Source organism: Simochromis diagramma, unplaced genomic scaffold, assembly GCF_900408965.1.
Source record: "Simochromis diagramma unplaced genomic scaffold, fSimDia1.1 OVJJ01000596.1, whole genome shotgun sequence".
Classification (NCBI taxonomy): Eukaryota; Metazoa; Chordata; class Actinopteri; order Cichliformes; family Cichlidae; genus Simochromis; species Simochromis diagramma.
Window position 1 is genome coordinate 19,355,099 of NW_024387245.1, and position 27,878 is coordinate 19,382,976.

A 27,878-nucleotide genomic window follows, 5' to 3' on the forward strand; every position below is an offset into this window, starting at 1 on the left:
GGTCATTTTAAACCCAAAAAATGTTTTATTAAATTGAAACATTACTGCAAAACAATAATTATGTTATTTCCTTCCTATCCCGAGACCTAGCTGCGAGATTGCTTGCAAACTTGTATTTTTTGAAGAATGTTTCATCACTACAGTTGTACAATACGGTGTACACTCTCAGTTTAGACTTTTGGATGTAGGTTCTACAGGACTTCTGAGGGAGTTGGACTGCATCAATTATCTGCTCCATTATGAGACACATTATTTAATACCATACTCAACTGTAAGTCTGGCAGCAAGGTGACTGTCCTCCACTGCAGTTACTGCTCAGTCTTCAAAATAGATGAGATTGACTAAGTAAGTTCCTTTTCCCAACTGGCAAACTTTAAGATTCAGTACACTGACAAATGGCTCTTAGTGAAGTGTCATTAGTTTTAGACAAAGCCATCTTCCTTCAGTTCATTCATTTCCATTTGTAAAATTGCAAACACACCGGCCTATTCGCAGCAAACTCCATCTACTGATGAAGACTGATGTCCAGAGAAAGCTAGTAAGTGAACCTTCATTTCAGATTGTGTAATTCAATCATGCAAGTATTCACTATCCCGCAATTGATTACTGGACTCTAAAAAATGATGAGTTCTAAGCGATCGGTTTTGTAATGCGTTATAAAAAGGAGTAAAATGCATGTTCTAACAAAGCAGGGAAACTTTATTGCAGATTAAATGATTGAAGCACTAGATCAAATTGGCCCATTTAACACAAATTTAGGGACTCACTTGTCATCAGATAAACATTTTTTTCTTACTACTACTTCTTTTGGTTGCTACCTTTAGGGGGTCACCGCAGAGGATCACCTGCCTCTGTCGCACCATATCACTAGCATTCTCCATCCTCAATCACACTATGTCTTAAACAGAAAAGGTGCCTCCTGAAGTACTAAACACCAAGAACACTGCAGTTTGGAAAGGTGATGGACATAAATAATGCAGCGAGACGCAAGCTAAAGCCTGGTCTTACCCATTACCACCAGTGACATCTTGTGCATGTCCACTCCAGGTGCTTTCTTCACTTTACATTGGTAGGTAGCGGTGTGAGCAGGTGACAGCAGAGCAATCAACAGTGAAGCGTCACCCATCGAGGGATCACCAGCAGCAAAGCTGAGCTCTTTTTCAAATGCATGGTTACCAAAGAAGTACTTAGTGCCACTGGTATAGGATACAAGCTGATGGGGAAAAAAAAGACAAATATAAGTGTAATTCAGCAATTGACTGAAATGGTGTTAATGTTACATGCAGTCTTCTTAAATTAAATGTACCATGAGTGGTTGGTTGCATTACCACCAAATCTGGGCCTCAGAGGGTCTCTTTGAGTTTAGTGTTTTACTTTTAAAGCACGTTTACTGTGGCTCAGTTTCACAACACTCATCAGTCTCATTTCCAGCAACAGCAGGGAGCAGCAAAAAAAAAACAACCAAAAAAAAAAAAAAACCTGCCAAGCACCAAAAGGCATAATAACTAGTTAGTAAGAAATGGAAATGCAGTTAGATTTTTTTCCCCTCATTTAACCAAGAACAAATCAGGGAGATCTGTAGTGTATCTGCACATCATCAAAAAGAGAAACAACTCAAAATTAATGCTTTCAGGTTTTGGTTTTATATGGATGACAGGATTTTTCCCATTTGCAAGACTTGTAAATGAAAAATTGTTTGATTGCACATTAACATATCTATATACTCTTTTTGGTCAGATATTAGAGTTGTGTGCTCATTAGCTGGTTGTAAGTTCTTTAAAGAGGACCTATTATTTGTTCCTTATTTTCAGATGTTTCCTTTTTTTTCACTAAACATGGCAAAAGTGATGAGGTCACTGAGTAAAAGTACCCTCTATAAGACACACACACAAAAGTCATGGAATATGAGCTCCACATTTTTTCTACTCTTGGCTATGTATGATGTCAGTCAAAAAAGATATCCATCATTTCAGTCACAGTTCTAGATCCAGCTCCATCTGCCAGCTGTTCAAACCTTTGTCAGGCAGTCAGAAGAAAGTTGGCAAAAAGGAAGAATGGGCTCAAAGAGACAGAAACTAAAACTGCTTTTTTTAGACAGAACTAAAATCAGTACCAAAGCCCAGAAGAGGATAAATGATGATTATTTTGAACTGTGAATTATGCAAAAACCACCCCCTAGTAAAGAACAAGAATAAAGACATGAAGCTGGAAATGTGCATAAATAGGTCTACTAGTTTACAATTAGGAGCAAAGCCTCTACTACTTTATACGTTAAACTACAATATATCACATTCAATTTTGACTTAGACCACAATTTTACAATGTGTTTAATATTGGTACATTATACATAGTAGATCTAGTCAATGGTTGTATCGACTTTGCATAGGGAGAGATGAAAGGGGGAAAAAAACGTTCTCCCGAGTCTTAAACACTAATGACTTGTTTAATTTAAAAGGCAAATGGGATAAACAACTAATTCCTGTGAAATTAAAAGGTAGTGAGAGTTCATCAACTCTCCAGTCTCCTTGAATGAACATTAGTTTAGACTGTGCACCACATGAGATTTAGAATAGAAAAAGACGATGTGAAATCCGAATAGATTAAAAGATTTAGGGATTGTTTTGCGAAGTGGTTTTTTTGACACCTAATTAGGGGTGCATGCAGTTTGTGGTGAATAGAGTGATTAATGACAAAAGGCTACCAAAAGGGATGGTGTACAAGATGGTAGTTAACACAGCTCTCCTATGTGGGTCAGAGATGGTGACAGCTGAGTTAAAGATTGCAAAGATTTGCATTGGGACTGAAAATGATAAGCAGGATTAAGAGCGAGTATATCAGAGCAACAGCTCAGGTGAGATTGACAGATGCGGGACGGAGTAAGAGAGGCAAGATTGAGCTGGTTTGGAAATGTGAAGAGGAACGAGACCCGGTATGCTGGGATAAGCATGTTGAAGAGGGAGCTGTCATGTGACAGGAAAAGAAAAAGGCCAAAGAGGTTTATGGGTGTGGTGAGAGAAGATTTGCAAGTGGCTGGTAAGGTTGTAGAGGGCAGGAAGAGATTCAAACAGATGATCTGCTGTGGTGATGAGTAACAGGAACAGCAACATTAATAAGCTGGCTTAGCTGTATTCAGAACCTTTGTTTGAGTATGGTGAGAGATGTTGAACCCTTTCATTTCATGGACCTTCGTGTTCAAATCATTTACTAACAATTTCAGTTGCTATTATTGGAAGTGCATTTGTGACTTACTAATAATTTAATGGGAAAATGGAGACAACATTCAATGTGCTTCAGTGAAGGGCAGGCCAGTCTTTTTTACTGAGTGCTACAGCCGGTCAGATTGACATGCGAAAATATAGGCATGACTCAACTTTAACATGAAAGAATAAAATCTGAAAGAGTTAATGAATAATAAGCAAACAGTGGAACTATTTAACTGTAGATTTTTTTAACTGGAACAATCTGTCCCAAAGAACATATTCTCAAAAATAACTGGTACATAGACCCAAAATATTACCAAATGTTTCCAAACATTTGAAATGGCATAAAATAACAAAACTTCTGAATACTGCAATTTAATAAATTCATCCTGTATGCATTTTATAGATAACATTGTCTGGGTCGATCTCACATTACTTCTTACCATTTGATCTTTCTGTGTGGTGTCTGGACTGATCACAGACCATTCAATGTCAAGTTCACCAGTGTCACGAGGGCTTGGTTTGTAGCTGCATCCCAAGGTCACACTCTCTCCCTCTGCCTTACGGATGGTCTGTGGGCCCTTGGATGTCACCTGCAAGCCTTGCGTGTATCCCAGCTCTTAAAAAATTCAGAACACTTGCATCAAAGGAATGCAAACATTAAATAAACATCATAAGGTAGTGCATTAGACCATAGAGCTTTCTGAATCCCCCCCCCCAAAAAAAATCTCTGATTACTCAATTTACTGAAATAAATCTTCTCTCCTCCTATACAGTCACAGTTGGAATGTAGCAGACAATACACTGCCAATCCCATAATGCACAGGTCACATCACATACTCAGGCATCAATGCCTTCCTTTGGCTGTCAATGCTGGTTGGACTCAGTTTCACTCCACTACTTAAAATAATAAATGATGACCTTGAGCATTGGATCAATCTACCACTATTCATCACAGGCTGAATTCCAATTGTTAAAACATCAATATCTTCTAAAAATAAATTATATTCAGTTATCTCAACGCGTCCTGCTGCCAACCGTATAATTCCTAAATACTACAAGAAAAACAAAACAACAAGAATTAAAAGACAACAAGAATTAAACAGACAACCCCCCCCTCCCAAAAAAAAAAAAAAAAACGCAAAACAAACAAACAAAAACAAAAGAGGACAAGAAGCACTATGTTTTTAAATCATTTTCATCATGGAGACGTCTTAAATGATCAGATAAGTCAGAGATCAAACAGTCTGTAAAGACATCTTAGTTTCAGATCAATCATGCTCCCGCCAGACACCCAAACAGCATTGTTTCAAAACATTAACAGCAACAATAACTGACAGGTTGCACCATCTATTTTTACTCTAACATTTGATGTACACTGTATGGAAAATGTATCACACATCTGCAACATATTTCTCAAATTAATATCCTGCTCTCATTCTCCTACTTCATCAAGAGGCAATGGCATGAGAAGCAGACATTTTCTGGAATATCTGCAACTCAAATCATCCATCCAGTCAAAACTTAATTTTGCAGTTATCGTCCCGGATCTTGCTTCTGCATCTTGAGAACTAATAAACATCTGTTCCTCAAAAAAACACAAAAAACCCCTAAAAACTAAATGAGAACTGAGCTTCATCATCATCATCATCATCAGGTGCCAACTTGTGGAATCAAACACAAAGTACTTCACAGAACTCACTTGAGAAAAAAAAGGTTAAATCTAGATTCATATCAGAAATATTACCATATTGTGTACAAAATATGCTAGTTAGCTCTGATCACCCTACTTCATTCTGTGCAGCAGCTACACAACTTTGGAAAGACAACACCAGGTCACTCTCTGTCTTTCAAGGCTGCCACTACTCCCCATCCCTCCACCTGCCCAAGAGACATATTAACAATTTTAACAGGGAAAAAACGATGCAGAATATCTATAATATCTATATTTTACAATCTAGAACAAAACTTAAATACTACATCCTCTTTCCATCTCCTGTGGAATCTTTGCAACAAACCCTATTCTTAGTAATATCTACATTCCCAAAGGTTTACATAGATATGTTTACATATTCTTATTATTTTATCATCTCGTGTATAAACTGTATTTGATTGATTTCTCATCAGAGCCTCCTCCATGTCTATTGTTTTGCAATAAATAAAGAATTAAGAAATTTCTGCTAGCTGTTTAATTACAACCGTGCCAGTTGTAAGTAAAAATAAATTAATTACACACATACTGATTCTAATCTAATCCTTATTTTTGTTGTCAGTGATAAATATCCTATTTTCACACTTACTGGGCCACAGTTTACAGTCTCCACATCTAATGATTCAGGATATTTTGTTAAAGGAAGGCTGAATACGAAAACATAATTGTTTTAGCCAAATATCACAAAGGGATATGAAAAGCACTTGGACAAATTAAATTAAGAAATATTTAAGACTGGTTACATTTTTTTAAAGCAGCCCTCCAGAAGAAAAATGAGATTCAGAGAATAAGTAACTCTATGCTGTTCTTGGCAAAACTAATCTCAAAGAGCTTTGCATCATTGTATTGGCTCTGTCACAAGGCCAGCATTTTCAAGCTCAACAAGAAAAACTGGCTTTTGTGGTATGCAAACATTTTGAATTAGCTGCAAAAGGTGAAAACAAACAAACAAAAACCCGCAAAAAACACAAACAACCCTTTTTCTAGATAAAATCCCAAAAATTTATCTGTGATTTTATCTAGAATCTGTAGTCTATTCATGTTGGTTTCCTGGCAACTTAAATGGACTTTGCTTTTAATCATAGTCCACAAATAGTCAATAGGGTTAAGGTCGGGGCTTTGGCAAAGCTGTTCCAGAAGCTTGATTTCAGCCTGCTTTATCCATTTCAAAATCAGTTTTGATGTGTGTCTGGGAACATTGTCATGCTTCTGTCGAAGTTTCAATCATCTGTTGATTTGAGTTGAAGAATCTGAAGATAGTTATTTTTCATTACTCTATCCCCTTTCTGTATTGCATGGCACTGGCAGCAAAACAGCCCAAGAGCATGATGCTACTACCAGCATGCTTGACAGCTGGTATAGTGTTTTTAGGTTTAAAAGCCCCACCTTTACTCCTTCAAACACACCTCATCATTCTGACCAAATGACAGTGGCGTTCCAGCAGCTTCCAGTTCATGCTGCGCCACCCCTGGATGACACACTTGTATACCTCGTACTTATGTACAATTGTTTGAACTGATGATCCTGGAGTCTGTAATTATTTAGAAATGTCTCCAAGAGACCTTCCAAATTTCTGTAAATTCAGATCTTAATTGAGTTCCTTGGACTTTCTCATAATTCATGATATTTGTCAGTCCAATGAGTGATGCCAAACATGTTTTATGTAGGCAAAGAGAAACCACCAGTCATTGTCAATCATGATCACTACTGAGAAGTTAGTAGGGCTTGGCCTTGCTAGTTAAAGTACACTTTAGAGCCTTCAGCACCACTTAATAAAAGATTTAAGTGAATGTATGAATATATTTGACCCTGTATGTGTACGTTTGACCCTGTGTGGGCTACAGAAATCCCCCCCCCCCCCCACACACAAATTCATACAGGTGCATGCTATATAATCATTACACCCCAGAAATAGAAGAGTTCAAATAAATCATTAAAAAGCCAAAACAAATTACCATGATATTCATACCCATAATGAGTGTATGTGAACTTCTGACCACAACTGTAAGTGCTTAGTGGGAAAAAGTACATAAACTACATTTCAGATAATTCTGTTTGTCTATAGTAAAATAAAATAAACTTTAAATATACTTCTCAGTCAAAATAAGAAGAGCTGCCCAGTATAAGAGCCGCACCCTAAAAAAGGAAAAACACACACGCACACAAACGTTGCACATATGTGAGTCCCAGGAACATTAGGGAGTCAACAATCATCTCCAAACGTAATCTCTGATTGGGCAGCCCGGGCGCCATGGTAACATGGAAAACTAACACCACTGAGCTCTAAGTCTCAGCAGACTTCAATAGAGAATAGATGTGAAGGTCTCAATTACTGTCCATAAAAATATGCCTTACTTAATGTTAGTTTTTCTAAAACAGCATTATGCAGTAGATAAATACACCATATTTACCATTTATACATGCATAGGTAGATTCATGTAATTCAGTCTGTGTACTTACCTGGGCTCAAGAAAACTGCAGCCCATAACAAGAACACAGAGAGCCAGGGCGGGCAGCTGAGGTAAAATCCTGTTCTCAACTGAGAGCGGCTTAGTTTAAACATACTGTTCCTTTTTAAAATAGTCGCTAGTAGCTGGTCAAAATAATGAGTACAGTGTCCTCAAATATATAGTTTATGAGTCACATGTAAAAAAAAAAAAGTATTCATATAGATACTTTATACTGATATTACCTGAATGGAGGTGCTACACACACACACATCTATCTGTGGAATACAAAGGAACAACAGCAGTGTGATACCTGTTGCTCTTGCTTTAATGTGAGCTCCTCCTGTAGCCCTTTCTTATTACCATAAAGCTTTCTGATTGGATAGTGACCACTTTAACAAAAGGTTATCTTGATATTGCTATTCAGCTGTTAATATTGCTTTCAACACCCTCCATTCTTCCTTTTGTAATCACAAGTTAATGAATACAAATTATGTACAATTTTAGAAAACCAATCAAAATGTGCTTGAGGAAATCAGTGTCCAGGCAGCTGAATAACAATGCAATACAATCTCTCTGTAAACAAGGGAAACTGAAGGAGCAAACAATGGCTGGGAAACTCAGGGTGCTAATTTGAAGAGAGCTGAACTCCACTGAAAGCAAATCACCTGCCACAAATTGCTGCTTTGTCTACAGTAAGCTTTGTGTGTTTTTTTGTCCAAGTTGTCTGTCTCTGTTCACTCTCCTATTACCCATTAAAATATGTTTTTATTGATTTTTTGGTTTGTTTTTATACCCCCCACCCCACCACCACCACCCAAAAAAGAACTTCCTGGAAACACACAATTACTGTACACCTTATTTGTTGTATACACTACCTAAACACCTACCATTTGTCAAATGTCCATTGTTTCAAATGAAAAGCTATTAAAAAAAGAGTACATGACGTCTAAAGTGATGAAAAACTGTTTTTTATTATTTGCTTTCTTTTTTCTTTCCTTAAAAAAAAACCCTGCAAAACTCACGTCTCTGCTACAAGAAAAGGTGGGGTACTCTTCAGCAGACACATGAAGAAAACACATTAGAGGCAGAGGATAAAGTGCTTTATGTGAACTGTACTATACCCTCCAAGGACCTGGCGTCCACATATGTGGACATCACATTTTGGGTTGTCTAGACCAAAATATTAAATGTTGCTTTACAAGGCCCTGATATCCACTTACGAGCACATTATACTGCTACTGTTCTGTCGAAATTTAAAATCAATGTCCTCATATGTGGATCTCATTTTTCTCAGAAACAAAAATGAGGTTAAAAAAAATAATCAGGTAATTCTTTGTCTTTACATTCATCAGGTCCCAATCAGCCCAAATAGCAAAGAGAAATTACAAATACATGCCATGAAAGAGTTCAGGTCTTAGGAGGACACATATATAACACTTCTTTAAAATGTATATATGATTTTCTTTCAGCTATTTTAAATGCTCTGTGCCTGTTTTAAAAAGTCATTTTATCCATGGCCACTATTCGATAAAGAACACTATGAGAAAAAACATCTAAAACCCAGCTTACCTTCTCTTTGACCTTGCACACCCACTCATTTCAAACTTTGAAAATACACTGTAAAGTTTTCTGAGTAACTGCTTTAAAAAAGGAATTACTTGTCTAGAAATAGGTTGGATTTTGTGGGAAGAAATTACATTTAAGGGCTTTAAAAGCATGAAACTGTCACTGCTCCCCTTTTCTAAATTACTTTAATGTGAACCTTTTACGAAACCTGTTCAGGACTTCCTCTGGAATCTACCTGGACACAATGAAGTTAGATTAGATTCAGCATTGCATATCACTCAGTAAGTACCAGTATGATAATATGCTATTTATGCAGAATAGTTTCCAGATAGATACAGAGCAGTTCCCTAGTACACTGTTATATGGTTGGTGAGATGCTGCGTTGGTATTGCTGCAATAGAAATTACTGGAAATTTAATCTGACTGATGGTTTTGATTGGTAGGGCACAGTTCACTGGACACTTAAACATGTAAAGTTTAAAAGGAAATGATAAGGTCTATGAGATATTAATGTCTAAATCTCTACAAAAAGTTGTAGAAAATGTTTGCAATAAGTTGCACAAAATTTGCATCCACACTAGTCTTCCTATATTATTCCGTAGAAACCTTTGTCATCATCTGACCAAAGCCTTATGAAATAGTGTTTATCTACAAGCCCATCACAAGAGCTGTACAGTGTCATCAGCTATTCAACAGCTGCTATTTAGCAGCTAAGTGAAATTGGTTGCAGTGAGGATGCCCAATCAAAAACCTTGTGATTGCTTTGGTGGTTAGCTGTAGGTAGCCTATAGTTTGGATGGAAGAATCCAACTCATCTGTAAATACTTAAGGAACATGTAAGGAGAGATCATTTGGAAGAATAGAACATGATTGGAGAAAATTGCAACAACTGTGAGAAAAACTTAGAGGGTTGTGGACCCTCAATCCCTTCCTCAAGGCAGATAAGGCGGGCATTGCAGCGTCTGTTTCTCAACTCCATGTCCGATAACTTAGCCTTCAGCTTTTCATTAGCGACCCGTAGTGTCTCACAGGTATCCTCCACTTTAGCAAGGCGCTGGTCGAGCGTTTCGGCGCTTTCCGACAAAGATTCTAGGCGCTCACCGTGGTTGTCCGATGCCTTCTGTAGTCCGTGCAGCTTTTTATTCACGTCGTCAAAAAAGCTGACTTTTAGTTCCGCCAGTAAAGCCGAATGGTGCCCCACTAGCAGTGCTGTTATTCGCAGGAACGCTAGCAGCCGCGCATTCGGTTGTTTTGCCATTCGACTTTGCATGTTTAGGCGACATGGCAGGGCATCAAATGTTCCGACGGCTTCACCAAACCACCAAGATATTTGCCTCAAAAGATAAGTTACGCGGGCTTGCTCAAATAACTAAAAGTTGCGGGAGCTAAGGGAAAGTGTGACTACCCCATGCTCGTCAAAACCGGAAGTCTCTCGATTGGAGAAAATTGATATATTTAGCAATTAGACTGATGGCCCATTATGACAAAATGGAATGTCAGTGGTTATAGGATTCTAGTTGCTCGTGGTGGTGAAGATGAAGATGGATTCTTGAATGGAGCTCTGAGTGACGTGGACATGGGTTGCACGAAGCCTGTAAAGGAGAATGAAGAGGAGGACAGATTTAAAACACAGAGTGGAGGCTGATTGGACAAGTGTTGACAGTATTAAGTTTGACAGGAAGGGAAAGGAGTAATGAAGTAAAGAGTAGACTAGGAGCCAAACACCCAGGAATAGACTAGCCTTTTATTGTCATTGCACATGTGCAACGCAATTATGGAATAAAAAGGAGGAAAGATGAATGATTGCAGATCTTCCTTTTTAAACTCACACATAATCTTCATTAAATGAACTATAACCATTTGGGGAATACATATTTTTTCTCATCAACCAGTGGTCACTAGACCTGTGTGATTGAGGCATTCTTCACTTGACCCTCACATATCCAAAGTTACTGTCAGGTAGTTAATGATCAAAAAAAACAAGATGAGCGATTAAACCTTCACCATATTACATCTCTGTTCAGTTTCCTCCTGCTCTAGTGTCATCTACACTGTGATACTCAGTGGCTATATTAAAATAAAGTTGGTTACTTTTTTCTGTTTCAGTTGTCAAACTATTTGAACTAATTATAAAACATGAATAAGCGAACAGTAACAACATCAAGAAAAAGCCATTGACAGCATCTCTGATGTCAATTCATCGAATTAAATGCTGCCCTATCAAAGGCCACGCAACCCTTGCTCCTTTGTTTTTGTTTGAGCCATTAATTTGAAAATGCTACACAGTGAGAAACTAATCTGCAATTTTTGTTCACACACTGCTAACTATTTTGAAAAGGGGTCAGTTTTAGTTAAGAGGAATTTTTGTCTGGACAGATGGCTGAAAAATTTAAAAAAAAAAAAAAAAAAAAAAAAAAAAGATTTTAGAACATCAGTGTACATAGTTAAAGTTATTCTGCAACATTATTATGTGAAGTGATGAGGACATCCTGTCTTTTGTTAACCTGTTTGTTAAGGGAGTGAAAAGAGGCAAAGAGGAACCTTAATTTACATTTGTTAGGGACACAGAAACATCTCTAAACAAATGCTTGTCATCTGCTGTAGGTGCAAATAAATGTTTGTTCTGGGTCTTTTTATTGTCTGGGTAATTTTGTTGTCTTGGAATGAAAACAACTGAAATAAAAACGTGTGGAATAAAGCCATTAGAACTGTTCATTTATTTGCTCATTGTTCCAGTCTTCTGAGAACTTGCTTTAAGACAGCAGTGATCATTCTGACCACAAAATAAAATTAAAAGGAAAATAAAGAACTGCCATAAAAATAAGAGCAAACGATGTGCCAGATTTTTGGTTTTGGCTAAGTAATTAGAAACTCTGAACACCTCCATATGAGGTTTGGCACAAATGGAGACAGATGGACTCAAAGACATAAGATCCAAACCAGAACAAGAGGAATTTTCATTGTTTGTACAGGCATGCAAGCCCTTCTTGTTCCACACACTTGTTGGTATGGTTTTCACTTGCTGTGCCTCAGAAGTCATTTTTAAGCAGTCCTTTTTATTGCATAATGATCTGAACGTCCTTGTCATTTTAACTAAGAAAAGAGACTCAGAAAGAATCAGGTTTTATTTCACAACAAACCGTAAAAGTTGCAGAGTACACCGTTGTGCCCTCGACCTGACTGAATTTTCTTTACTCATTTATTTTTCACACTGAGAACGGCTTCAAAGCCTGTACACATTTATATGGAGATAATACAGTTAGACCCGCAGGTTTTTGGACAATGACTCAGTTTTTGTGATTTTGCCTTTGTACACCAGCACAGTGGATTTTAAATCCAACAATCAAGATGTAATTGAAGTATCAACTTTCATGTTTAATTCAAAGGTTTTAACAAATGCACTGCATTATCTGTTTACAGATCATGTCCATTTTTATACTCAGGCCCCCATTTTCAGAGACTCCAAACTAATTGGTCAAACTAACACAAGGATTATTTTTAATAACTGGATGAAAATCCTTCTCAGTCTGTGTCTGCCTGAAGTCTAGAACCCATGGACATCCCCAAATATTACTGCGCTTCCTCCTTTGAAATGTTCTGCTTGGACTTCATTGCAGCTGCTTTCAGCTGCTGCTTGTTTGTGGGACTCTCTCCCTTCAGTTTTGTCTCCAGCAACTGGGTGAAGTCTTTTCCAGTCTTCTTATCTATTCTTCTCCAAGTTCAAAGTTACATTTTATTTGCATAATATTGCTCTTGCTCTATAGTGCCAATTCTCCTTCTGACTTACAACCGATTACTCTATTCTCTGTATGTATATATATGTATGTATGTTTGAATGTTCCAAGATTCATATTTGAAAATTTGCCTAAATTTTTCCATGGTCTTACAAAGATGTTATATCTGACAATGTCTCTACTGTTCAAGAATCAAACGCCTCTCTTGGCTTTATTTGCTGGAATTTGCACAGCTGATTCTTTGCCAACTAGGTCACAAGCTCACTTGTTCACAGTTCCAAAGTGCACTATTATGAAAGCCACCCAGGCTTTGCAAGATAAGATAACCTAATTGATACAGAGAAGAAAAGGGAATACAGGCTGGATTTGAGTGTCTGAATCCTCAGTTTACCGGCACACGCTAAGTTGGCACTGAAGAAAGTGACTATGACTGCGGAAATTTGGGACGTTATAGTTGTTGGTGCTGGACTTTCTGGACTGAGTGCAGCTCATTGGCTTAAAAAAAGGGACGCCAGTATGAAAATACTGATTCTGGAAGGGAAAGGTTTGTAAAATTTCATGCTATTTAAAGGCAACTGGTAACTTGTAATGCAGAATTATATAATGAAGCAAAAAATTATTGCACTGTTATAACAGAATTATGACTGTTGTGTCACGCAGATCGGGTGGGAGGGCGCACAGTGACTGCCAAGTTACCAGCAGCCAGTGGTGTTGATTGCTGGGACCTTGGAGGGCAATGGGTAGGAAGGTAATGTTGATCAAATAAATACATTAATACTGAAGGTAGAAACAGAAATGCAGTAGAATTACAGTAAACATGACTCAAATGCAAATGTGTTATTCTGGAAAAAGGGGAGACGTTTCGACTGAGTCACTGGGATTTGGAAGATTACCCAGAAAATGAAGACCTTAGCTAAACAAATGAAATTTATCCACAATAATTGCAACAGATTGTTGCCTATTGTTGAATGGCCTAGTTGTACAATGATTATCACTGACACCTGACAGCACAGACAATGACAAATGCTGGCTGAATGAGAGCTGGGACTGACTCCAGCTTCCCATGATCATGTAAAGAATAATATATGTGAATATATGTGAATGCATTGCTTACGGAAACATTATCTTTACGGCACAGACAGAGCATTTAGATTATGATGTTGTTAACACAGGCAGCTAAGGTACTGGCAGGTACCCACTTATAAGAAAACCCTTGGATAGGATTGGTTGATGTGAATGAGGTTACTTGATACTGTTTATGTAATGCAATGTAATACTGAGATTACAGGGTTAAAGTCTCAGAGAAACTAGTCGCAAAGTGTGTATTGCAGGATTTCTTAGCAGTATTCTTACAGTCTACTACTGAACATTTATCTAGAACAACAATTACAACATTTATCTATCTACAAATAAACAGCTACCTAGAAAAAAAAACAACTATCATTATGCAGGGTTTCAAGGCTTCACACGTATTCAAGGGCAGTTCTCTTTCAATGATTCCCACTAGCACTTATGTGTTAACCTTTGTGTCCAACCTTTTCTTAACCCTCATATACCGTTTCTATTTTGTGCCTTTGCATGGTTTGGGTTAATTTTCCCCATTTCCAAATAATACCTCAAAATACGTGTCTATACAAAAATTTGCACTACAGAATATATTTAGATCCTATAAATACCCTGTTGGTTAACTCACTAAATGGTACCAGCCTAACCATCTCTTATTAAGTTGCTTATAAAAAAATCTCTCTCTATATATATCTATCTCTATATCTCTCTCTCTGTATATATATATATATATATATATCTATATATCTATATCTCTCTATATCTCTATATCTCTATATATAGATATAGATAGATAGATATCGATAGAGTGTGAAAACATGAGTGTGAAAACTTTGATGCCATTGTGAGTGAGATCAAGTGTAAGTAAAGTGAAATGTAGGATTCTTTTTTATTAAAGAACCTTAGGATGAAAACAGCAATGAATTTTGTTCACTCAAATTTAGCTTTTCTTTGCTCAAAATAAATTTCTCCTCAAAATGCAACACTTGCACCTGCAAACTTTTTTTTACATGCGCTCAAATTTTTTTTTTGCGCGCTCAGAATAGTGTTACAAAAATAACACCATAAATGTGTTCTATTCAATTGGAGTTGCTTGTAGGTCTAAATGTAACATAATGTACCGACTTTTACATAATTTCTTCTTTAGTTTTACTAATCACTCAAACCACTTAATTACAAGTCACACTTTAATTACATATTCATACAGCACTTTATTCTATAAATGTTAAGAAACTGATGCACCTCTGTGGACTGTGGCATGAAGGTGGAGACTCGCATAGGCACAGAGAGAACATGCATGTGCAAGGCCCCAGCCAGGATTTTTACCAGAAATCCTGCAGCTCTGTACTGCTCTATTGCAGAGTTTGTGTCTGTGTCAAGGCACCCTTTGCCCTCTGTTCCTTACATGCACCATATATGATCACTCCTTTGTTGTTTTACCATTTCACCGTTTTGAGGTTCCTCAGTGATCCTTCAAAGACCAACAAGCGGTGGGCACACAGACAATTCTTGACAGTGTCAACGTCCCCTTAACCTCTGTCACCACTGTGGCATAAAACATGTACACAGACACATAGTGTCACAGTTTCAAGATTTCCTAAAACCACAATTTTCCTTGATTTAACTCACACTACTGATGGATCTAAAATTCATCCCAACCAACCTTCAGGTCAGAGCAGGTCATCTACTCATCGGAAAGTTGGCTGTTCGATTCCTGGCTTCCCCTAGTCTGCATGCCAAATATCCTTGGGCAAGATACTAACCCCAAATTGCTCCATTGGAGTATGAATGTGTGTGTGAATGTTAGTTAGAAAGCACTAAGAAAAAATGCGCTTGTGCGAATGGGTGTGAATGGGTGAATCCGCAAGTTGTGTGAAGCGCTTTGTGCTCAGAAGAGTAGAAAAGCGCTATATAAGAACCAGTCCATTTACCAATACGGATCAAGTTTGACCTGGAACAGTCTCAGCTTACACAATAGAGGCTGTACAAAACTAAAATATTTTTAAACATTTTCATAATTGTGTATTTTGTGTCCAAATAAGTAATCAACTTTTAGACTAAAAGAAATCACACTTTGGGCTATCAAATGTCAAAAATGGGCCAAAATCGACCAAAACAACATGTAAGGTTTAAATTCAACAACCAGTATTTCTCAAACTTGCGTTATCTATCTCATTTTCCTACTCTGGCTATTTTTTTTCCTGAATTCAGTGTTTGATCAGTGATATTGCTGAGAATGATTTTAAATAATCAACTCGTATGGTTACATGCAGTCTCTACTTTAAATCAATTCAATCTAGTTTTATTCATAAAGCACCACTTTCAGCACACATGCTGAAACTTTACAATGAACAGAAAAGACCAGGACCCAGAAAAGCTGCCAACTTCCTTGGATTCTGATCTGGACAGAGGTGAAGTAGGAAACTCTCCTGTTGTTTCATCTCTAGAAATCCTCTGGGGTAAACAAAAAAGCGGGACCCTCTGACTAATTATCAGTGGACAGCTCTAAAGATAGCACCCATTAGTGAAAATAAAATAAGTGGTTTGCACATATGCAGAGGTAACATTATTGCTGGACAAAATATGCAGACTCTGGAGCAACATTTACTGCCAATCAATCAATACTGATATTATTTCAATGCCAAACAACATTCTGCAAGCATTACAAATACATGGCTCCACACTAAAAGGTCAAGACGGCAAATGATTCTCAGCTCTCAGAATATGAAGTTATTACAATTTCAGCTAATAAAACTATAATTTCGTTGTTACTTTGTTTAGAAATGTGAGCTTGAAACTACAGCCCAACATCGGTTAAGTGAGTCACAGAACACATGAAAACATCTGAACTCTGAGAAGTGAAACGTAGAACCTTGTAGAAGTTTGAGGTCTACTTCTATACAAACAGTAAACATGACATTTGGACCATGTATTAGCAGAAAACTTCACAGTAAAGACAAAAACAATGGTTTTAAAACAGCATGCTTTCTCTTACAGTACTCAAACGCACGTCTTGAAGCTCATAAAAGAGCTGGGCTTAGAAGTCTACCCACAGTTCAATATGGGTAGAAAGGTGCACCACATGGGTGGGCCAACTTCCAAAGTTCGCACTTACAAGACCAGCATTCCTGTTCTGTCCCCTGTGGTGCTAATGGACTTCACACAGATCCTGTGGAAGGTGAGACTTGCAGAGTAACATTCTATCGTTAGTACTTTGCCCAGTCAGAGTAGAAGGATCTGGAAATACTACAGTTCCAATCTATGATGTTTGGTTTGATTTCTTGTATACCAAACATATATTTAAAAAATTAATTTTATTATCCAATAAAAATGTAAAAGTTTCAAATCAATATGGTAATGATACTTTGTTTTCTGTTTTTGGATTTATAGGACAAACGTGCATTTACCACACAGCAAAGCACCAGAAAATCTTGAGTCCAAGATAAATGGTTAGAGTACCAGTAGGAAGAATATACTGTGGGGAAAATTGCACTGGCAAAATCCTATTTGGCAGCCTTGAGCTATTCTTCTGTTATTATCTCTATCAATGGGATACTTTTGGTTCACAGTGGTGAACCATCATGTGTGGGTGTGATGTGGTGATTTTCCTCTGCATTCAGATTGACAGACTGTGCGCAACAGTATGCGTCCAGGATCCCTCAAAGACTCCAAATGCTGAAGAACTGGACAGCATGACGCTGCACACGTACATTGAGAAACACGCTTGGACTGCAGGTCAGTTTAAAGAGTGCCTTTAACCTTCTCATCGCCTCAATCTTTCTCAAGCAAACATGTCGAGCTCCTCTGGTGAGACTCCAGAGATTCAAGTTTGAGTTCCTCATATCTCATCTTCAAAAAGTAGAAAACAAGATTAGGAAAGAAAATAGTTTCCACTGCAGATAAATGTACCAATAAAATATGTGCAAGAATTTGCTCACAATGATGCATGCAAGCATAATGGTGGCATGGAACCGTGCTTTAATCCTTTGGGAATCTCCCCTGTCAGAAAATCTGGCATGCATTTGTCAAGATATTGCATTGTGGGTGCTGCATAGATTATTAATGATTAAATTCTTTACGCCAAATCAAATGACTCACTGCATCGGCAGATTCACTGAGAGAAAACTAAAAAAGGCATCTACATTTGACAGGATAATTGCAGAAGCGATAATTACCATCCTCTCAGGTAGCTCTTTCATGTAGCAAGCTGAATTTTTGACAGTGTACTCTGTGTTGGTTAGCTCATAACAATTTTATACTGTCATTGTAGGAAAATGTGTATTATTATCGCATGTGTGAAGTCTATAGTATGTATTATTCCATGACAGAACTAAAAGAGGAAATCGGGCTGTGTAGCAGGTCTGTCTTTGGAATTGAGCCATCCCAGATGTCTTTCCTATTCTTCCTGATGTATGCTACAGCTGCTGGAGGGCTACTGAAGCTGCTGGAGAGCACTCCAGGTTGTGCTCAAGAGTTCAAGATAAAGGTACATACCTATTATCATTCCCCACACTCAATATTGTTGACACAAGTGCTTTTTCAAAACTTCAGGCCACACTGACCTTTTTATTTATTTATTTTCTATTAAACTTAGCACCTCCCATTCCATGTCCCAAAAATCCCACTGCCTCCCTTTGTCCTCGAAATATTGATTCGCATTTAAAGCCGCAGTCTTGTATTGGATTTTTTCCACTTTTTAGTCCTCTGGAAGCATAAAACTTGTGTGATCCATTTTTGTGTTATTGCTTCAGAAACTTCTCTCCCTCCCAACAATGGTCATGTGTAAAAATGGGCTGAGAGCCAAAAAAAGGGGCATAAAAACTGATCGACAAAAGGAGGCCTTTGGCTAAATGGTGCAAAGTGCTTGATTTTTAAAACCTATGTTTTAGCACACTTCCTGCACTTGTTATCATCTGGAGCGGTTTTCTTTTAATTGCATCCTCGCTATGGCCTGGAATGAGTACCGCAGCATCACTGAACACGACACGGCACCAAATGTGAACTGAAAAAAGCGTTTCAACTTAACAGAAACTTATTCCTGTGGTATTTTATGTTTTTTCCTTCCTCTCGACCTTAGCACTTATTTGTGTGCATGTATCATTATCACTTATTTGTTTTTTTTTTCTCTACTTAAGCAGCTGTGAACATTTGCTCATATTTTGTTTTACACTGGTGCAAAACCCCCCAAAACAAAACAAAAACAAAAAACCTACCTGAAGTCAGTTTTCTGGCTTATGAAGACTAACCAGGAAACTTTTCCTAGAAATACACTTGAGAGCAATGCAAATTGAAATGTATAGAAAAATCGATCATTTGCAGGGGTCAAGTATTTTGTTAATTAATAATAATAGTTTTTAAGCACACCTTGAAGTCTAATATCTGCCTCTCCACAGGGAGGCACCCAACAGCTTTCAGAGTGTCTGGCAGACCGTGTTGGATGGAAGAATGTCCGGCTGGGTTGTGCTGTGACAGCCATATGGCAGGTAGGGTACAGTAACGGCTCACTCAGGGATTGATGAGGCGCGACACAGAGATAACAGCTTCCTCAGTAGGGAAACAGGCTGTCTCATGTGAAGGCCCTGTCTGTTCTGCTTGAATGTCTCCTTTATCCACAGCTGAGAGACTAAGAGGGCTCCATGTAAATGCAGTGCTTCTCATCAATATATTTTCTTGTTTGAAAAAAAAACCAAAAAAAAAAAAAACAACCCACCCATAGCTACAGCCATCAACTTTGACACAAAATCTGTGCAGACATAAATATTCTACAAATATTTACTTTGAACAAAAACAAAAATAAAAGAAACACTTCACGTCTCTGAACCACAACTCATAGTCCCCTTCAGGTTGGATGACTATATATGCCTTTCCACACTCTGGGCTGTTTGTTCTCATTTTCATGCCCCACGCTCCCTCAAACTTTCTCAGTTATCACGGCTCTCATTAGTACCCGGTCATCTGCCTGGCCTGGGAGTCACAGTTGCCACAGTTTACAGGCAGTAACCAAAATGTTCTGCATGCTCTGTTAGTTCAGTTAGTTCACTCTTTGGTGATTTTTACAGTTCAGTTGCTCGAGTTGTGTTTTATTTACATTTCCCTAGAAACCCTGATCCACCTGTGAAGTAGTCAAACTCGAACGTCAAGGAAGGTGGTAGGGAAGCAGACTACGCAGACATTTCAGGTTTCCAGACGTGAGCAATTTATTTACAGTGAACTTAATTTAATGTGTAACTTAACAAAACTTTCCCCCAAAGTAACTCAATTAACAAACCTCAACAGAACATGGATCTGGTAACACAGCTCACCTCTCCTCTCTCATCTGAATCTGGTAGAGACTGGCTTTAAAGAGGGCCATCAGTTTCCCTTCAATTAGCCCAGGCAGTACCACTCACTTGAACTGAGGGATCTAAAACTCTACACAGATGATTAAAAAGACACAAAACGTCACACTTCTAATTGGCACATTTACACAACTAAATGGCTGTATTAAGGAAAAGAAAAAGATTCAACAAGTCCCTTTAAACCTTAACACAAACAAAAGGAAGCATTTCTATGGACAAAGAAACACCTCCACTTCGTTTGACCTGCTGATGTCACGTGTGACATCATCAGGACTTTAAAATGAGGAAATGCTAGGCAGGCGTTTCCCCTCATGAAGACTGAAAAGAAAGAGCATTATAAGTATGAACAAATTATCAAAGTGGTCTTGAAAAATTGTTCTCCAGGCTTTGTAAAAGTCTTTCAAATTTTTGCTTTGAAGATTGGTGGCTTTTTCACTCTTTTCCAGTCCAGTCCTTGTAATCATGAATCATTTAAGCATAGAAAGTGCACATAGCGTGTGTGATTTATTTTATTTTCAACTTTAATTTATATATTTTATCTTATTCTTTCCCAGTTAAATTTACCCTTCATTCTAATTTGTTGTTGTACAGTTATTTCATTTTTAACTTTAATTTTTATATTTTATTTTATTCCTTCCTAGTTAAATTGACCCTTTTTAATTTTCACATTTATTTCCTATCTTATTCATAGCATTTTTTTGTTTCTTTAGGTCACGAGCAGTTGTGTAAGCATTTCACTGCACCGTTATCTCTAAACATAACAGACAACTTAGCAAAGAACCAATCTTAAATTGCACCTTTAGGCAATGTGACACTAGCAGCCTGTCGCAAAAATACAATTTCTTCCCTTTTTTTTTGTTGAAACTATGAAAAATGCCAAATGTGACACAGTTTGACAGACATAAAATAGTATTTTTGCACCAACAAGTTTATTCCTAAAGACTTATTAGCTGACAAATCCTGGCATGATTTGCAGTGTTAGAAAACTGCTAGACAAGAGAAGTGGAAGACCTTAAAAAAAACTCTCTACAGCAGATGAACAGCATCTGAAAGTCATGCCCTCTTAATAGATATAGGGAAACATTCCAGCAAAGACCTGACACAGGACCTGAGAGATGCATCTGGCCCTCCAGGTGTTCTATCTACTGTTCACTGAAGCCTCATCAGAAGTTCTCAATGGAGGCAGTGTCAAGAAGCCATTCATGAGGAACAGAAAAGCTGGTTTACACAAGGAATGGACTGAAAACATCACCATTTGAAAAACATGTGATTGCCGATGGCGTCCCTTTTCAGCATGAAAATAATCCCAAACACATTGCCAATGCAGTAAAAACACATCTACTGTAAACAGAAAAACACAATAGGACACAATCAGGCATGGATTGGCCTCCCCAGAGCCTAGACTTCAACATAACTGAAGCAGTGTGGGATCATCTTTACTGAGAATGGAATAAAAGGTAACCAACATCCAAAGAACAAAGGAACCTGCACTTTTATTTATCTTTTTATAAAGATCTTCACAGACATACAAAAATCTTAAATTATGTTGTCTTTCATTGCAAATTTACTTCTTATAGACAAAAAATTTAAAAAGCTGCTCAAGAAAGAGGTTTTTTTTAATAAGTGTCTAAAGTAAAAGAATCAAATGAAAAATATACTCAGTCCTGATAAATATTAATTACTTAGAAAATATCTAAAGGTAAAACTGCATCATTTATAAAGTAAATGGTCACAAAAAGGCAATAGTGTGTACAAGCACAGACTGGGTGAAAGACGGGGCACACCCTTGACATTTTGCCAGCCTATCAAAGCACTAACACGTATTGACAGACAAACACATTCACACTGACATTCACAGCTACGGGCAATTGGGAGTTTTCACTTCACTTAAGATGAAGCAAAGCACAGAAAGGAAACAAATACAGGCATGAGAAGCTCAAAATACTTCACACAGAGATGTCCCATTTGGTGAGGCTGCGATAACACTCAGGAACCTTTTGCCGACAGGCATATGGCCTTGCCAAAAACAAAACAAAAAAATAAGAAAAAGATATCAGAAAATAAAAACACGATAACAACTGCACGTGACAAAATCTCACATTTGATAATAACATTTTCCAACTGTAACTCTGGGAGTTATGCCTTCGCGAAGCATGGACACAAACGAATTAAGAGTACTACTAAGGACTAGGTACAAATGCTCACCTTCTTAATCAAAATGCCAAGCTTCAGCCTCCTCTGAAAGCATTTTTAAGTAACCTTACCCTATTTCCCCAATGTTGCCACTGAACAGTCAAAAATTTCAAGTTGAATTGAGGTTCAATCCAACACATATTTGAAAAACTGCTATTTTAACTGAAGAATGTGAAAGAATTCTTCCATTTTTGCTTTTTATAGCTTCATGTCATTGCAAGTCTGTTTCTAAAAATGGTCAATCAGAACCAAGTATGCTGAATCAGAAAGGAATTACAATTAAATGTTAATAAATGAATTAAAATAAAACTCACTGATTAAAAATACATGAGCACTGCTTTGCAGTTAGAGGTCAACCTCTTTGCCTGGAGAGTTAGGTGCACCAGTGAAAGTCATTGTTATTTTTCTTTCTCACACAGTGCAGACGTTCTGTTCTTTCTAATGTTCGCTGAGAATGATTATTTTACACCTAAATGCAGTTGAAATCAAAGCACAGCCATTATCTCTAACTTATGTGTCTGGTGACTCCATCAGACGCCATCTGAAGTTATAAAATCGGACCAGCTTCAATTTAAGGGATTGAAAAAAAATATTGCTTTACCTGCTGAGAAAAGTCATTTTTATATGCAGACACCGACTTTCAGTGATTCAAATGTAATTGGACAATTGACTCAAAAGCTGCTTCATGGAGAGGTATGGGCTATAACTTTGTTACTTCTTCATACATTAAGCAGGTAAAGAGGTCTGGAGATGATTCCAAGTGGGGCATTTGCATTTGAAAACTGTTTCTGTGAACCCACAGCATGCGGTCAAAGGACCTCTCAATGTCACTGAAACAAGCCATTCTAACAAATCCATCAGGAAGATAGCACGGACATTTTGATGGCTCCACGATAAAGAAAGACCTCTTTACAACATCCAAAGGAGAACACTCTGCAGGGGGTATGCACATCATTATCCAAGCCTGTCATTAAGCAATAAGTAACTCAGAGTCATTCTGAATTTTTTATTAACAACATGTAAAGCGCAACATGGCTACAGGCTCCTGCATATATAAGCTACTGAGACCTCAGCCTCTCTAATCATCTGATCTGGGTCTTATATTTTAAGGAAAAAGACAACCACACAGCTGAGGTTTCAACTCCTAAACTTTGGAGTACCCCATCAGATTTACACAATCAGTGGTTTCTTTTACAAGCTGCTGAAAACTCTTTTTAATAGCTTGTCTTATCCTTAATCATTATTCTATTATTTTTGGCTATAACTGACATCTAATTTCACCTATGCTTGTGAAAGTATGTAGGAATAAATGGAAGACCATATGTTTGATATGACACGATATGTTTATCCAAAATATGAAGCACTTTGTAACTAACTCTGTGCTTTAAACAGTGCCACAAATAAAAGGTTGTTGTTGGTTTCTTAGGGATTAAGAGGGTAACTAAAAACCAGGTGCTGTTAATCAAAAGCATTTGATTAACTGATAATCAGTATGTGTGACCACCTCTATAAAAGCTTTGTGTTAACACAATACCACAATTTTCCAAGTTGTGAACATCCAGCAAATTAAGGTCACTGCCACTTACAGAAACAGCAAAAAAACAAAATAGTGAAAAACAAAGAGCTACATCTCAGATCTTTAGATGTAAATGTCTACATAAATTCCTACTTCTGATAGTTTGACACTGCCTCTTCTACCTCCATAAACCACCATTTAAAAGTTGTTTCAATCAAAACTGAGACTGGTGAGTGAAACTATAGCATGTGATTAACATCATTTTTATGCTCAAAGCATTCAGTTACCCCCTCTGCCATTATCGATGTAGTCATCATGATGCTGGGAATGGCCAATACCATTACACTATGAGGATAGAGCTAACTACTCAAAGCAACTTTGCAATGATCGGCTGTGACCCCACCCTCCTAAAAGTAGAAATAGACCAAAAACAAGACAGAAGAATTACCACAACCCCCTTACTACAGGATTTTCTTTTAATGTGCTGTAATGTAATGTACATGCTTTTGTATACTGTATTTCTAGTCTCACTGACCACTCTGTGTAATCCAAACTTTTCTTCATTTAAAAAGATCTCTAAAAGCACATTAGTGGAATACTTAATGAACACAGACAAGTAAATATGATTTATCATTTAACAACTCTCCTCATAACTCATTCTCCAAGGACTACGGTTCACTTAATGTAACAAATATATACAACACATATATAACAAGACGATTATATAATGTGGCTTAATGGAAAGCAAAACCCCAGAATTTAACCGTGGTGGGGGAAAAAAGGTAATTCAACAGAACAAAGGGACAAACAACTGAGGGCAAGTAACTTCATTTTGTGTATACTGTATTGGTAATAAATTATATCCAAAATCGATCAAAGAAGTAACCTAAAACAGCTCTACCATATCAAACAAAATGAAATTTAGTTTTTAAAATAAAACTGTATTCCTGTTTGTGTTTAAACAGGATGCTGAGTGGGCCAGGGTGATGACTGCTACAGACACCTTCTTGTGCAGAGCTGTGATTGTCACCTGCCCCCCTCATTTGGCAGGTCAGTGTGCGTCTCCCACCACTGTCAACTTGCTAAATGAAATTCTCAGTGATGCAGAAGGCAAATATCCTTCTCACTCATCTGTCTGTCAAATGTGGCAAACTGTCCATCCATGCAGATAAATCTATGATTTTCCTAAATCTTCTTCAGCTCTAGAGTGTGGCAGCCACTTTGGCTGAAGTACACTCAGGTCTCCAGCTCATGGACTGCCTGGATTAGATTCTGAACCACAGCAAATGTTAAAGCCAAAACTTTAACTGGAGTCTAACATGACTTACAACCGTTAGCTGTGGGAAGTTGAAAGTGGCAAAGATGCCATTACCAACCTTTCTAAATTCAAGTTACCAAAGCAGGGAATGCTTTACATATTTTGGACTGTTTGTAATAAGCTTTAACTGAACCAAAATTCAAAGGAAAGCAATGCTATAAAAATTATTTTTACAGACAGGTGATTTGTTTACTCGTGGCTGTCTGACAATATATGGGGATTTTTCTCAACCCTTGATTTAGTTTCCTCATATGGAAATAGAGATACCTGCACCCCAGCATCTAATCAGTTACAGTGGAAAATTGTGTTGATGTTGATTGGGATTTGGATTTGATTTCTGCCTTCCAGCTGGTGCTTGTCATGTGTAGGACACACACCAAGGGTGGAGTTGATGCAGGTTGAAGTTGTGACTGGAAGCACACTTGGTTTTGCCAGGTTTGGAAAGGGCTGAAGCTAAATCCGAAGTGCAGGCTTATACTGAGTCTGTTCCTATTTGTACTAAGCTGGCAAAAGATCTGTCACTCAAAGCCTCATAGTCAGAGCCATGGACCAAAGCCAGGATCCTTAATGAGACAGGTCTGAGAGCAGTGTTGAATTATGCAGCATGGATTGCTCTGGCAGTGCCACACTTTGGCCCTAAATCAGTGTGGGGAGGTTGACAGGGACTCTTGAAAGCCAAAGTCAACCCAGTGATTGAGACGACACCTCTCCCAAAAGAAGTTGGGTGTAAATTTAACAAAGGTTTGCAGCTTAAAGTCCTCTTTGTGACATGTTTCAGGTTGAATTTTCTGGGAACTGGGTAAACCTGGGCAGCTTTGTGATTTGTGGGTGTGAGAAAGAACAAGACAGGTGGGATTGACGATAAAGACGAAATGATACCAAGTCTCTCTTTGACGGCTGAAGTCTAAAATTATATTTGCTGTATGGACTGCACCTCAATTCTGTCTCTTTTACAGATTTTTGGTGCTGACATTTCAAACGAATTGTAAAGTCACTGGAGTAATGGGCAGCTGGTTACAAAATGTGAAAACCCCTCAAACTTTCCGAGTCTACAGGATGCCTGGCATCAAGATGTGCCACTATATTCACACACACCAGGATTTGTTTTCAAATACATCATCTTAGACCTGTTCCTGGCTCCTGTATTTACCTCCCTGTTCATCCATCCATCTTTTGTAATGAGTCCCGTCAGGTTTTCTTTTTCTTTTTGATAGCCCTTCTTTCACTCATGTTCATGATTTATGAACTGTTTTGTCACACGGCATATTGAGATTGCTATGCATGAAAATGATGAATGTGGAATTAGGATCTGTTGCCATGTGTTAATTTTGAAATGTGGACACGTAAAATATTTGGATGTTTTTCTTGGCAAATAGTTTATAGCATAGGTGTCAAACTCTGGCCCGTGGGCCAAATTTGGCCCGCAGCCTAATTACATTTGGCCCGCGAAGCCATACCAAATTACTATTAGAGCTGGCCTACTGGTATTATACAGCTAATGTATATATAGTTTAGTATTAAGCTTTGCTTGTTCCAAATTCAGTTTTTCAGCAAAACTTGTTTGAGTCCATAAGAAAAGATTCATTTTTATATCTGGAGGAAGATTTTTTTTTAAATAAATATTAATGTTAGCCCGCGACTTTGTTCCAGTTTTGAATTTTGGCCCACTGTGTATTTGAGTTTGACACCCCTGGTTTATAGGTTAGTATGTTTATAGAATCTGAGACTAGATACGATTAAGATAAAAATCCTGAAAAGCATTTTCAAATTTCTGTTTGTTTGTTTGTTTGTTTTTTAATATAATGCAATTAAGCATACCATCCAATATTCAGCAACAGTTACAGAGAGCTTTGCAGCTGCTAAATTAGCATTTAGTTTCACACCGTATTACTGTTTCTCATTTCAGGAAGCTCTTAGTAGAACATGCTGTGAGTGCACACGTTTGTGTGGGCTTGTCTGTGTGTATTTATTTTGAAAGCGGTGAAGCTAAAGTTCTCAAAGACTGCAAACTCACAGTACCTGAGTATAGTGGGATGCATATCTCGTGCAGGAGGAGCTGCTCTAATTAGAAGAGGCTTGGGCAATGGTGAGGAAATGTGCCATTCAGGTCTGGTTTACACTAGTAGAAAAATGGGTAAACAGTGCATTAGCAATGATTTTGACAACTTACACTGCATGAGTCAGGATTCTAGGTCAGTATCTGCTGTGCTGTGAATGAAACTAATGGAGCCTAATTTAGGGATTAAACATGAAGTGGGAGCTAAAGTGATTGTGAAGATAATTAACGCACTGTGATTTTTATCTTGCTGAGTTTAAACTCAGTGGAAATAAATTTCACTCTCTCTTTATATTTTACATCTCTCCTGATGAGTAATATAGCAAGTGTTGAAGAACAGACAATCATAGCTATAATTTTGCAAACCTTCATTGACCAATGGATAATTGCTATGGAAAATTTGGTCTCCTGGAAGGCTAAACCATGGTCGATATGAGCTTTTGTCATTGGAGATTGATCGTTACTGTTTTTTTTTATTTTTTTTTTTTAGGTCAGTAGGGATGTTAGTTTTTGAAAGATAAAAATGATGACATAAAAAAGGGTCATAAATGACCAATTAACAAACTACATTTTTGGGGGGTTAAACCTGATCATTAAAAAGCTGTGGTTAGTCCTTTGCATCCAAACAAATAGAAATGGTCACTGAGGCTTTAATGCACTGTGTGTGCAGTCAGTGTAGCTTGATTGTATTTAACCGATACAGTATAATCAAATAGTTTTTTTTTTTTGTT

General features: G+C 37.6%; 2 protein-coding genes across 2 annotated transcripts in view; one reads left to right on the top strand and one right to left on the bottom strand.

The window, feature by feature from the left end:
* vsig8a (V-set and immunoglobulin domain containing 8a) overlaps positions 1-27,878 on the bottom strand; it is a 77,886-nt gene that overhangs the window by 12,179 nt on the left and 37,829 nt on the right. Inside the window, exons 2-3 of the mRNA XM_040000322.1 lie at positions 3,644-3,819; positions 1,009-1,213 (exon numbers count right to left, since the gene is read on the bottom strand). Coding sequence (XP_039856256.1) covers positions 1,009-1,213; positions 3,644-3,819 — 381 coding nt within the window. The remainder of the gene's footprint in view (positions 1-1,008; positions 1,214-3,643; positions 3,820-27,878) is intronic.
* si:ch211-127i16.2 (probable flavin-containing monoamine oxidase A) overlaps positions 12,972-27,878 on the top strand; it is a 49,551-nt gene continuing 34,644 nt past the window's right edge. Inside the window, exons 1-7 of the mRNA XM_040000321.1 lie at positions 12,972-13,205; positions 13,322-13,409; positions 16,724-16,904; positions 17,347-17,461; positions 18,055-18,212; positions 19,120-19,209; positions 24,739-24,823. Coding sequence (XP_039856255.1) covers positions 13,088-13,205; positions 13,322-13,409; positions 16,724-16,904; positions 17,347-17,461; positions 18,055-18,212; positions 19,120-19,209; positions 24,739-24,823 — 835 coding nt within the window. The 5' untranslated portion in view covers positions 12,972-13,087. The remainder of the gene's footprint in view (positions 13,206-13,321; positions 13,410-16,723; positions 16,905-17,346; positions 17,462-18,054; positions 18,213-19,119; positions 19,210-24,738; positions 24,824-27,878) is intronic.